The 13,791-nt window shown below is 38.7% G+C and overlaps 1 protein-coding gene across 3 annotated transcripts in view; it reads left to right on the forward strand.

Annotated features, from left to right (window-relative positions):
• LOC148010959 (3-hydroxyacyl-[acyl-carrier-protein] dehydratase FERN, mitochondrial-like) overlaps positions 1-13,467 on the forward strand; it is a 68,663-nt gene extending 55,196 nt beyond the window's left edge. The window contains exons 3-4 of one of the 3 annotated variants that reach the window (XM_087671258.1): positions 11,807-11,922; positions 12,890-13,467. In XM_087671258.1, the coding sequence (XP_087527384.1) occupies positions 11,807-11,922; positions 12,890-12,989 (216 nt within the window). In that variant the 3' untranslated portion in view covers positions 12,990-13,467. Of the gene's footprint in view, positions 1-11,806; positions 11,923-12,079; positions 12,123-12,889 lie in introns of those variants that run through there. The other 2 variants (XM_087671259.1, XM_087671260.1) reach the window with 2 other exon arrangements.
• The last annotated feature ends 324 nt before the right edge of the window (positions 13,468-13,791 follow it).

A 13,791-nucleotide genomic window follows, 5' to 3' on the forward strand; every position in this document is an offset into this window, starting at 1 on the left:
TCCTGAAAACCCTAATTTTGCAGGTGCTGTCCAAAACTGCCACATCAGCACCTGTGCAGTCTAGAACTGCTCTAGACCTGTTCCAGCCTGCCATGTCAGCAGCCGTGCAGCTCAGAACTGGTTTTGCTTGCTCTTGAGTTGCCATGCCAGCATATTTTCAGATCTGCGCAGCTGCTATAGGTATATTTTAATATTTTAATCAGAATTTCAAAGCCAAAGCAAAGGGCTTTTGCCAGAACAGGTCAATTTTTGCTTTAACAAGTACGAATTGAAGAAATTGGATCAGAAAATTTGGGGTTTTTGTATTTTTGGCAGACATTGGCACATGTAATGTGCTTTTAGTTTGAAATTGACTAAAAGTATGCACATTGGACAGTCAAAATTTGGGGCTTTTGTGTCTTTAGTGTTGCTAAGCATCTTATTGCCTTGGACAGCGCATTGTTTACTGAAATCTGGAAAATTTCAGCATATTGAGGCAGTATTGGTTAAGTCTGACACAACTATTCTTTGTGGTCCTTTATGATAATTTTGTGCTTGTTGCAAAAGATCTTTGGGATTATGTCAGTGGGGAAGTACGTCCTAGTCATTTAGCTCCTACAACCCCTCCATAAGTAGGAGTTCATGGACAAAGGCAAGAGGATGTAGCAACAACCTCTCAACAAAGTAGTAGGATGTGGACAAAGGCAAGAAGTTGCCGCACAGCCACCATCCCAAATAACTTCTCAAAGGGCTTGGGACACTAGGGATGCTCAAGCATTTTCATTTATTTCATTGGCAATTCAATGGTTGATAATTCCACATATTCGTTCTGCTACTACTTCATGAGTAGCATGGCTTACACTTGAGCACATGTTTGCTAGTAAAATTGAGGCATGCATTTCTTTTTTGAAGTAGGAGCTTGAAAATGTGAAGATGGAAGAAGGTGATGCTATGCAAGATAACCTTAATAAAATTCAAGACTTGCGTAAGTAGTTGATCAATGTAGATGAGTATTATTCTGATGCTCAGATGATTTCTAGTACTTTGAACTCTTTGCCATTGTCTTATTTGGCCTTCCACATTGCATTGAATCTTACAATGTGGGTTTCTCCACAACCACTTACTTTTCTTCAGTTGGTTAGCTTATTGCTGGAAGAAGAGCAAACAAAGATTAATAGTGGTGTGTACGTAGTAGCTTCTAAACAAGCTTCTGTGGCAAAGTAGAAAGGTAAGGGCAATCAGCCCAAGAATGCTCCACAGAGTTTTGAAAGTTTTGGAACTTCATAGAACAACAAGAAGTAGGGGGTATACAAGCTAAGAAGGGCAAGTGCCTTATTGTAAAAAGCTAGGTCATTATATCATAGAATGTAGGAAACACATTACCAAGGATTAAAAGGAGTCTGGGATGTCAGTTTTAGATGCACCTTCTTCTTCTTCTGCCACAGAGTTTGCGTCTTTTGTAATTGACCATGACTATTGTTTTTGTACTTGCAATTATGATTCTTCTTGGGCAGATAGAGCAGCTCTATTGAGGATGCTAGCACTTCGTTTTTTGATAGTGGTGCTTCTAAGTGCATTACATCCTGCAACACCTATTGGAAAATCAGTACAGTGTGCCAACGATACATCTTATCTTGTTAGAGGTGTTGGAGAGATTGTTTTAAAAGCCATTGATAGCTCTACTCTCCGTTTCACAATGCTTTATATGTGCCTAAGGATAAAGAAGGATTTATTGTTCATTTTTTCTTTAGCAAACATATGGAATGTAGGCCACTTCTGATGATGACTAATGCATGGTTAGGGATAAGGAATTCTTGACTTTGGTGCTCACTGGCACATTATGTCCTGGACTTGATGAGTTAGATGCTCACTCTGTTAATCAATTAGTTTATTTGGCATCTACTCTTACTCCTGCTATGTCACAGGCAGAGTTATGGCATACTTGTATGGGGCATGTGAATTATGGCAGTTTGATGCTTTGGCAACATACTCAGATGTTGGAAGGCTTACCTCTCTTGGAGAGACCTCTTGAGCACATTTGTGAAGGATGCATTTTGGGAAAAAATATATCAGTTTGCAAAAGATGTGTTTGAAGGGCTGCTGCCCATTTCTTTTGATGATACAACTGGAGATCCATTAAATGGAAAAAATGTTGAGCTAGTTGCTCTATTAAATAATGCAGAAATTCAGCCTATGGCTGATCAAAATATTCAGCAAGATGTTGAACAAAGGTTCAACAAGAGCATGTACATAATCAAGAAGCTAGGCACATACCTAGATGGAATTTGCAGACTAAGCAAGATGGTCATTTGAATGCTCCTCTTGCTGGTTGTACTTGAAGACAAACACATTTGCATGATTATGCTTATGCTACGGAGTTTGTTATGGCAGCAAACACACATGATGATGACGAGCCTAATTCTTTTGAGGATGCACAACAGAGTGTGCATTGGATGGCAACAATGCAAGCTGAATATGTTTCTATCATGAAGAATCAAACATGGGATTTAGTTACATTGCTTGTCAGGAAGAAAGCCATTGGTACTAAATGGGTTTATAAGATGAAATGAAAAGTGGATGGATCATTGATAAGTACAAAGGTAGGCTTGTTGCAAAAGGCGATATGCAAAAGGAAGGCATTGATTATGAGGACACATTTGCTTCTACATCCCGTATGACCACTATTAGGTGCATGATTATGCACCAACTTGACATTAAAACTACATTTTTACATGGGGAACTTCAGGAAGAAGTGTATGTACAACATCCCATTGGTTTTGCAGTTAAAGGATCCGAAAACTTGGTATGCAAGCTGAAAAAGGCCTTGTATGATTTGAAACAAGCTCCACAAGCTTGATATGTAAAAATTGATGCCTTCTTACTCAGCTAAGGGTTCATAAATAGCCCATAAAAGTCTACTCTTTACATATGCAAAGAGGGGGATCCTTGCTAGTCATTTATCTTTATGTGGATGATCTTTTGCTCACAGGGACACATGTTGATCAAATTTTAGCATTTAGGAAAAATTCGCAATAAACTTTTGATATGTTAGATTTGGGTCCTTTGCATTACTATTTGGGCATTTAGTTTAATCATAATGCTAGAGGCATTGGATTGTCACAGTCCAAATATAGTGGTAAACTCCTCCAGAGATTTGGCTTCCAAGATTGCAAGCCAGTAAGCATACTGGTGGAGATTGAACTTAAGTTGTCTTTGCATGATGACAGTGATATGTTTGATATCCATACGTATGCTCCAACAGTCGGCTAATTCATTTATTTATGCAATTCAAGGCTAGATATTTAGATTGCAGTTTCAGCCTTGAGCAGATATATACACAGCCCACGGATGTCACATTGGCAAGCTATGAAGCATGTTTTCCTTTATTTGCAGGGCACCAGGACTCTTGGATTGCTTTATGCCAAGGGGAGGTTACTACAATTACATGCTTATAGTGATTCAGATTGGGTTGGTGATTTTGATTCTCTTCAACTGTGTATTGAACCATTCCCTTCTCTTCATAATCTATTTTTCATAACAATTCATTGCTTGTTGCCTATCCAATTGTATGGTATGCAAGTTCAGTCTTCTGTCAACTCCCAATTCTGTTTGATTTAATTGATGCTTTCTTACAAACTCCATTGTAGGGAACATGACATTCATAGGTAATAAAGCATCTTGACCATCATATACTAACTGAAAAGGGGTGAATCTTGTACTTGTCTTTTGCATTGTTCTACAAGCCCACAAAGCTTGATGTAGATAATTGTCCCAATCTTTAGAATGATCTTCCACCAACTTAAAGAGAGTCTTCTGTAACATTCCATTGAATGCTTTCACCAATTTGTTACACTGAGGGTAATAAGGAGTAGCAAATTTGTGAGGGTAATAAGGAGTAGCAAATTTGTGTTTTAAGTCTAGTTTTCTTGTTAATTTTCTCAATAGTTTATTTTTGAAGCCAAGACCTTGATTTGTCACTATTTCTAGTGGTATTCCAAATCTACAGCATATGTCCTCCATAAGGAACTGAGTTACATCCTCTTTATTGCAATTCCTTGTAGCCTTAGCTTTAGGCCATTTGGCCATATAATCAACTGCAGTAATGATGTAAGACTTTCCTGTTTTTGTACCAAGCAAAGGTCCAATTATATCCAAATACCACTTCTCAAACTGTCCATAGGCAACAATGACTTTAGCAGGTTCTGGAATTAGTATCCTTTTTGCATATGATTGGCAAGCATGACAACTTTTATACCAATGAGCAACATCAGCGCTTAGACTAGGCCAAGTAAGTCTTGCTAGTAGAATTTTCCTTCTGGTAAGCTCAAAACCAAAATGACCACCACATACTTCCTCATGATAGGAAGATAAGCAAGCAGGAATCTTAGAACTATCCAACACCCTTCTTAGTACATTATCAATCCCCTTCATGTACAACAGATCATTTATGAGCACATACGCCCTAGCCTTTTTGACAATGGTATACCTTTTGTATTTATCAGCCAATGACTTTAACTCCCCAATTTTTAGAAACTCTTCAATCAGGTGAAGGTCTCCCTACCCTCATATCTAGGATTATCTATCCTCATGGCAGCAACATACTGGGAAAGAGCATTTTCAGCCAATTCATGAGCTCTACGGTTGTTATCCTTGCCAATATGCCAAATTTCAAAAATTTGCAGCTGCCTCATGAGGCCTTTTATCTTAAACTGCCAGTCTTTCAAAATATCTTTATTGGCTTTCCAAACATTTTGAACTTGTCGGACCACCAACATAGCATCGCCTTTTGCAACTATCTTCTTGTATCCCAATTGAATACACTGTTTTAGGCCAGGATGTAAACTCACATATTTAGCTTCTTTGTTACTTTGTATCTCTTTACTTTCTTGACTTCCAGAAAAGACTTCTTGATTTTTAGCATCCATAATGACAAAACCTAGTCCTCTCTTTTTCAACACTCTTCTGTAACTGCTATCACAAAACAAGGTAGCATCTTTATCCTTCATCTCCTCATGAATTTGTGGATGTGGAATTAGTTTCCGTCTTATATCAACTGCACTTTCAACAGGTTTTTTATAAGTTAAAATATCAGCCAAGCTAGCTCTTACAGTATCCTTCTTCAAACATGTAAATTCAAATTCTTGCAAAGCGAGTAGCCACTTTTGGAGCATTTTTAGTAGATCACAAAACTTGTGGAAGCAATTGAGAACTAGTAAGTACTACAAATGGTTTTTGAATCAAGCATAATTTCCATCTTTTAAGTGCATATACCTTTTCCCATACTAACAATTATTCTTCCATTCAAGCTTTTTCAGTCGCTCCAATGGATCTGCTTATATAAAACACAGGCCTCACATAAGACATCCCCTTCCCCTTCTGCATTAAAATGGCTCCCATTGCATTTCTACCAACACTGATACTAATGAAAAAAGGTTCATCCCAGTTTGGAGGCATAAGAATTGGCAAAGTGCTTAGCTTTTCTTTAATATGTAAGAATGTATTCTCTTTAACTTGCGTCCAAACTAAAGGATTCTTTTGAGTTGCTTTTTTGTAAAGGATATATATACTCAGCCAACATATGGAATGATTTTGATAGATATCTCAACTTTTGAACAAAGCTCATAAGTTCTTTTATAGTTTTTGGAGAATCCATAAGAAGTAAAGCCTCAACTTTACTAGGCTCAGGTGAAATACCATTAGCAGACACTTCATGACCCAAGAGTATCACTCTGGTTTTTGCTATCTTACATTTATCAGGGTTTAGTTGATTGCCATCCTCATCAAGTGTGCAGAAAACTTCATTAAGTTTTTTAGAGTGTAATGCCCTTGAGCTGTACACACAAAAGTTGTCCATAAACACCCCCAAAGATTTCCCAATGAAAGGGGCAAATACCCAACTAACCCATCTTGAAAAGCTAGCGTATGCATTCATAGGACCAAAAGGCATTACTCTATAGCAAAAGCATCCCCATGGGTTAATGAACGTTGTTTTCTTCTGATCTTCTTCTGCTATTCTGATTTGGAAATATCCAGAGTATCCATCGCACACATTGTAAAATTCATGACCAGCGAATTTACTCTTGAAGGATTGGTGTGTCAAAAAAGACTTATTCAAGAAGCTGTGGATGCCCTCATTGATAATGGTATACATAGGCAGCCCATGAAAGATGTAAATAATAAGCCTTACAAATCATTTTTTGCACTAAATGAAGGTAAGGAGGACCGGTTCCGCGAGAATTTGCTAGGAAAGCGGGTCGATTATTTGGGTCTTTCCGTTATTGTGATAGGTCCATCCCTTTTGTTGCATCGATGCGGATTACCTCGAGAATTATCGATAGAGCTTTTTCAAGGATTTGTAATTCGTAAATTGATTGGATGGTGCATCGCCCGTAACCTAAGAGCAGCCAAGTATATGATTCGAAAGGGAGAACCCATTATATGGAAGGTTCACTTGATCCAAGATCTCATCCTAAAATGGAAGAGGATAGTAGTCCCTCTTAGTAGTTGCATTAAGAGGCTTGAAATCAACACATACTCTCCACTTTCCATTTTTCTTTGGCTTGATTACAACAAGAGACACCCACTCTGCATCATCAACCGGATAGATAAATCCCACCTCAAGCAACTTCGGAATTTCAGCTGTAAGTACATTTTTCTGAATTGTACCAAGTCTCCTAACTTTTTGAGCCATTGGTTTACACCCTTCTTTCAATTTGATATGGTGCACAATGCTGTTAGTACTTCTCAATTGGTGATATTCTGTAGCAAACAATTTTGGGTATTTTTGAAAAATGGCTGAATATTTATCTCTTTCATCATTAATCAGGTCATTTCCCAGCATATTCATACGCTTAGGCAGTCCAACATTCATTTCAGATTACTGATTACATGTTTCTTGCATGAGGTCTGTACTTCCTAGAGCAATATTTACAACTTTTTCCTCTCTTTTTGAACCGTGGATTGACAACCCGAAGAGATCAACATCCCTAGAGAGTAGGCTAGCTTCCCATTCTCTATCTTCCTCATCAAGGCTGGAATTTTCTGAATCACTACTTTCATCACCTCCAACATCACTTTCTTGTCCATTTTGAATCACAGACCTTGTTTTCATGCAGACGCTTCTCTAGATAGAGTTCCAATTGACCTCTATACTAGTCTTGGCTGGACTTTATACCAATCAACCACGGTCATCCCAAAATGAGAGGATATGCTTCAAGTTTTGCAGGCATAACATGGAAATCCAAACATGCTCTTTGGTCTCCAATATTGATTTCCATGTTCTCGATGACTCCCAAACATTTCACTTTTGAGCTGTTTGCCATTTTAACCTTAAAACAATGATGTTCCTATTATTTTAAGATGCGTTTGCAGCATTGCTTCTTCAGTGATTACACAAACTTACGCATCACCATCAACATAAACTTGATCAATTTTCCTTCCATGTATCCATGCATCCATGATAAGTATAATGCCTTTCGCATCTGATAGGTATACCACTCCAACATGCCCAGGTTGGGTTTTTCCTTTCCTGATGCTAACCAAACCATGCCATTGCCTCGTCAGAGATGAGTTCATCTGTAGTAGCTGACCATATGTAACATTAGCCTTCTCACCTTTCAAATTCTCAAGCAAGTGGTAAGGAACTTGATTGACTCCCAAAGCAAAGTCCCCCATTTGAATCTTCCTTCGTTGTCTAGCTTTCTTGCTGGTTTTTGGATCGTCTGCAACGTGTTTTCCCTTTTTAATCCTTGTTGCTGTTTGAGTTTCAATTTCAGTATTTCTCTCTCTGGCTCTCTTGTTAGCAAAAACATTTGCATTTTTCCCATTATCAGACATATTGGTTTCGATTAAATTCATACCCAATGTGCCTTTACCAGGTCTTCTTTCCAAGTGTTGCCTAGCTGGTTCAAGTGGCCTTTGTTCCCGTTGAGATCTAGCATCTTGCCTAGCATTCCCTTGTGGCATGGGATACATCTTCTTTCATATTCTTCTTGGATAAGGGCAATTAGGAGCAATATGACCTCTTATGACCTCTTTCCCTGCAATTAAAGCATTCAAAGTTTTCCCATCTATTTCTTGGAGATCCTCTAAATCTAGGTTGCATTTGAGGCTGCCTTGCCTGTGATAGGCTCATATTCAAATTCAGTTTTACCAACTGTTCTTGTAGTTTACTAATCACTTAATCATTAGGTTTCCTATGGCCTTGTTGAGTTCCATTCTTTGCTTTTTCAAATGCCCCATGAAGATTCACAGCTTGCTGTCCTGCATTTCTTGCAATAGTGTCAACTTGATTAGGCCGTAAAAATGCATGCACAACAATACCTCTTGATCGATCCGACCTCAATTGTATTTTCCTTTGCTTTTCTTTGGCTATTTTAGCTGCATCTTCATATGTATTAGGGTCTTTGATCAGAATCTTTTCTCTAATTTCAAGTTTGAGCAATGAGACAAACTTGTCCTTTTTCAAGAACATCATGGGAAGTTGCTCCATACTTTGTGCAATTTCTATCCATTTTGCTTTAAAACTCGCAGCAAATTTAGACACTTTTTCATTTACTCCATGAAACATCCTCTCCAAAGATTTCCATAAACCCTAAGGAGTTTGCTTAGTTGCAAACCTTGTAAGGAACTCATTTTTGACTTCATTCCAATTTGCCCTTGTCTCTTCATTCAACAAGTTCCACCATCATCTTGCAGAGCCTTCAAGCAACATGCTAATCATTTGAAGCTTATCTGCATCAGTGTCCCTTCGATCTTGGTAAGCCATCCACTCCAATCTCTTGATAAACTGATTAGCATCCTCATTTTTAGTACCAAAGAAGGGTTCATATCCAAAAGCTACCATACTTGAGTTTGTGTACAGGTTGGTTTCCAAACCTTACAATTCCCAATTAATAAGATTAGCAAGAGATCTTCAACACGGGAGATCCTCAGTGGGGGCTCCAATCTATGGGAGGTGAATTGGGTAGGCGGCCTCTAACAACCCCCAAGACAACACCACAGGATAAAGACCGAGGATCTCACCTCAACAAATGCCACGAGACAGCACCACTGAACACATGATCATGGGGGGTGCTTACCTGATACTAGCAAGTGAAGGGCGTCTCTGCATTTTGATTTGTTACATGCTGTCATGACTATGCAACTTGACAGGCTTTTTGGTTTGCTGTGTCAGCATAACCAAAAAAAATTCCTTTAAAAAAGATTTTCAATACAAAAGACAGGCACTATTCAATTTATTTATCATATACTATTGGATCCTTTCCACTGGTGTGACTGTGATCTGCTGCACACATGACTGCAAAAGGCTTCACCACAGTCATGGTAATCCTATGTGGCATGGAAAGATTCTTCACCATTGCTCTATGGGAGGCCTTTCTGATAGCCATGGGGAAGTTTTGTGTTCATCTATGCACCATAATTCATCTCCTCTCTCTACTATGGTTTTTCAACAATCATGTGTGCCTCTTTGTGATAAATCAGCAACTGTAGTCAAGCTTTTACTTAACTGCAGGGATGGCTCTAGTTGCTCGCATGGGTGGGCAACGGAAGATCATAAAGTAAGTACAATTGTACTTCATGACATGGAAGGTACCATGTAGGGTATCTCGAGACTACTCAAAAACCATGGGAAACCTTTGTGTTTGTGGAAAATTCGTGGAGTTCAACTACCACGAGTAATCTTTGTGTTCATGGTGAATTTGTGGAGTTCAACTTTGAACTGAGACACATGGCAATTGATTGGGGCTTATCCAAAAGCATGTCTGTGGCAAAACTCTTAATTTTGGGACCCAATCCCCCTCAAATCACTAAGAATATTGCCTGATGTCTATCTTTTAACTGCCATTTTTTACCCCCCATGCGCACCTAAATTGGTTGGTTGTCCTTTTTTACTTATTATGGTAGGTCTGCATTGTGGCTCATGTGTGAAGTTCATGAGGGAAGAGAAGCATGTCGACTTGGCCTTTTGCCCCTGCTCACACTGGGGCGACCTGGCTCTTACTCCTTTAGGTGGGGGCAGAATATCACAAGTCACCTTGGAGCAAGGCATGGCCTTGGGCAAAGTGAGACACCCTAGACCCCCTAGGAGATGACCCCACCACCCTTACCATTGATAGACCTAGGCCATCATCACTATCCATCGAAGGTGCCCACTGAGGTACCTCACCCTTGACATGGAGTAGATCTTGTTGTAGCCCATGAGATGGATGTTGGAGGCTAGATCAACCTTGTCACAACTCCAATCTATCTTTATGATCATATTAAATTTTTGGGAAAATCATGAGAATACTTGTACTTTTTGATAAAATTCCCAAAATACCCCTCAGTTTTCAAAATTACCAAAACACCTCTCATATATGGTTAAATTTTCCAATAAACCCTACCAATTTGGTGAAAGTTTCCAAAATTCCCCTCAAAATTTGCAAAAATTATCAATATATTGCTCATAAATTCACAAAGAGTGTGTTTAATACATCATATTTTGCAAGTTTTTATCGGGATAATTGTGTTTCATATATGGGAGATGATAGAAAGACGAATTTTGCCAATATCATAAACCAATGCGATACAAAAGCTCATGATGTATGGAGACAAATGGCATTGTGCTTGAGCCCATTCAACTGTGATTATTGTTTAAGATACTCGAAGGTAGTCCCTTGGTATAGAAAAGATGGGACTCAGCAAATTTCAAAGCAGTTTTGGAAAGTGTATATACAATCCTATTCTTGTAATTTTGAAACTTGAGGGGTATCTTGGGAATTCTCAGAAATGTAGTGGCATTTGGTAATCTTTCCTAAACTTTTACCACTGTTTACCTTTTCATGGACATAGGGTAAGCGGGCCAACTATAGAACACCTAAGAAAAAAGATGTATTTTTGGGGGGGATTTCACATTTTGCAGTTTTTTTGAGATTTGAATATATGAGTATGTAGGGAATATCAAGAAGAACTGAATGAGTCCAATATTGAATAGTTTATTTTTTAAAAAAAAATCATATAATTACAAAAATACAATTTTGGGAGGTAAGGGTGCACTTGAGGGCTAGTAATGTAAGACTTTTTGGCAAATCAATGAGTAATACAATACCTAAGCAAGATTCTCAACATATTCCTCTTTTTTTGTAACATCACTGCCTCAAAGGTGTGCGTTTTGGCACCTGTTTCGCAATTGGCTCCCTTACCCTACGAGGTTTCCTTCTCACAGCTTTACATAGCTCTCCAAAAGAACTGAGGTTTCATTCTCACAGCTTTACTTAGCTCTCCATAGTTCTTTTGGAGATCAGAGTTCTACAATCTCACAATACGTCTTAGATCTAAGCTGGTTTGAATGGGACATTGGCGACATTGAACATTACATGAAAAAGGACTGAGAGTGGACTCGGTGGAGGTTGTATTCCATCCACAATTGGATAGAAAATAGCATAAGATTCTGGTAATTTTTCAAGAGAAGCATCACTTGATCGAAGATAACCCACCACTTGATTGAGATAACCCACCAGATACATGTTTGATGGAACTAGCATTTTCATTCTCTAGTGACAAAATTCTCCTTTTACAGAGTGGTTGATTAATCCACCAAGGAGACAATGCCATAATGAGGCTGCAGGACCCCGGTTTAACAATGGGGAAGCTAAAACATATTATCAGGTCCCTAAAATCCCAATGCACAAATTCTCAATGCTTAGAAGTAACAAGGTCTGTGAAGTAAAAGATAAACTCAACATGTTCTGTGAGCATAATCTTGGTACTTTCAAAAGCAGCAGATTTACTAGAATTCTTCACCAAGAAACTTGTATTTCAAACTAACAAATGGAACTCACAACAGCCAGGCTCTATCTATGTGTCACAAAAGCTGGAATTCAAAATATCAGCTCTTGTGGGTGAGAACCTTCTTGCCCAAGTGAAGGCAAACAGTTTCAGACGTGTGCGAGATAAACATAGGTATACTTGTATGTTTTTCTTTTGGATGCCAGCTTATTAATAATGTTTGGTGTGCAACCTAAAATTTGGCAATGACGAATGCTTTTAAAAAAATGCAACTTAGTCTATGTAGTCTGCTTTCATGTTCATGATGCTTGCCCTTTATCTTCTCACTTAGGTTCCTTGAGCAACGTTTTTCAAATTAGTGCCTCTTACAAGATACCCATCTTTGGTTGTAAAACCAATGTTTTGTTGTTCTTATATAATGGATGATACGAGCAAGGTGGCTATTAGCACAAAGAATGTATCAAAGACATGGAAAACTCATTTAGGATGGAAATATCTGCATCACTGATATTGTTCATGGCGCCCAGAATAGAGTCCAAGAAAAACGTCAAGAGCAAATTTTGTTTGCTGCAATGGTTTGTCCTACGGTTGACTTGCCTCCAGATAGGCTGTTTATTCATCCATATCCAAACATTCTACATGCTTGCGGGAAAGTAAAGACATGGCTATCATCATCCACGACATTGTTTGCATTATCTTGATGCCTTGCTGCATCAAAGATAAGCGCTAGCAGGCAAGGTAAAAAATAGGCAACGCTGCCCAGAATAGAGTCCAAGAAAAACGTCAAGAGCAAATTTTGTTTGCTGCAATGGTTTGTCCTACGGTTGACTTGCCTTCAGATAGGCTGTTTATTCATCCATATCCAAACATTCTACATGCTTGCGGGAAAGTAAAGACATGGCTATCATCATCCACGACATTGTTTGCATTATCTTGATGCCTTGCTGCATCAAAGATAAGCGCTAGCAGGCAAGGTAAAAATTAGGCAACGCCTGTCACTTTGATGAGCATGAGCATGAGATGCAGCTTTTTGCACAACTACTTAAGGGTAGTGGCTTTCTTTATAAATTACAGTAGTGAAGACTGCAGGGCATTCTTTGAAGAGACTGTTCTGTGTTTTTATTTCTTTTCTGTTATGCAGGGTTGAGTTTGCAACATGTATTTGGAAAGATGGGAAAAACATACTTGTTGTAGAAGGGGTGGCTGTTGCACTCTTAAATAGCTTGTCTTGTACGAAGTAAAATCTGCACTAGAACTTGAGTAGCTGCTGGTTTTACTACATGATATGCTTCTGCATTGAACTCAGTGCTTCAGATAAAGTGCAATCTGCGACAGTTATTAGTTGGATGGTCAACCTATGATAAGGTGTATGACTTATGTATATCTTATCATTAAGTGGGAAACTGTCCAGTGGCTAAAGTTGGAAACTGTTCGGTACAAGGTGGCTACCCTCTTCCATGGATGACATTCAAGCAGTGCTTTCTTCTATGAGGTTTTGGGGATGTGAGACAGTTAAGGGGACAAAATAGATTTCGTCTCCTATGTATCCTTACGGTACACAACTGAATCTTTCAGTCTTAATTTCTACTTGTACTTCAGATAGACTTTCAGGCATCAAGACAAATTAGTGGGTTTGGAATACTCTGGAAACAATTGAATGTGAAATGTTAGGCTAACTATGATCAGCAATATAATCTGGTGGCAGGTAAAATGTGAACTTATGCTTGTTTTATTGTGCCTAGAGACTCGTATGTACTCATAATCGTGCACAATTCAAGATTACATGTGTTAAGTCCCCACATGGTTATTTTTCCAGATTACGACAGGATAAGATTGTGCATGTATATTCTTTCTTTTCACTCAACTGGAGAGCTTTGGAGCATGTACACAAAACATTTTAGTGGGATGGTCTGGTCCGAATTTCCGACTGTGGCAGTCTAGTCTTGTGATAACATTATGACCCTCTTAGTAGCGATGCGTAGCATGCCAAGGTAGTAGTAGGAACAAATGTGCCTGACTCAACCTTAAAAGGTTGTTATCGGG

Source organism: Lygodium microphyllum, chromosome 29 (assembly GCF_053477565.2).
Source record: "Lygodium microphyllum isolate KBCC chromosome 29, Lygodium_microphyllum_v1.1.10, whole genome shotgun sequence".
Taxonomy (NCBI): Eukaryota; Viridiplantae; Streptophyta; class Polypodiopsida; order Schizaeales; family Lygodiaceae; genus Lygodium; species Lygodium microphyllum.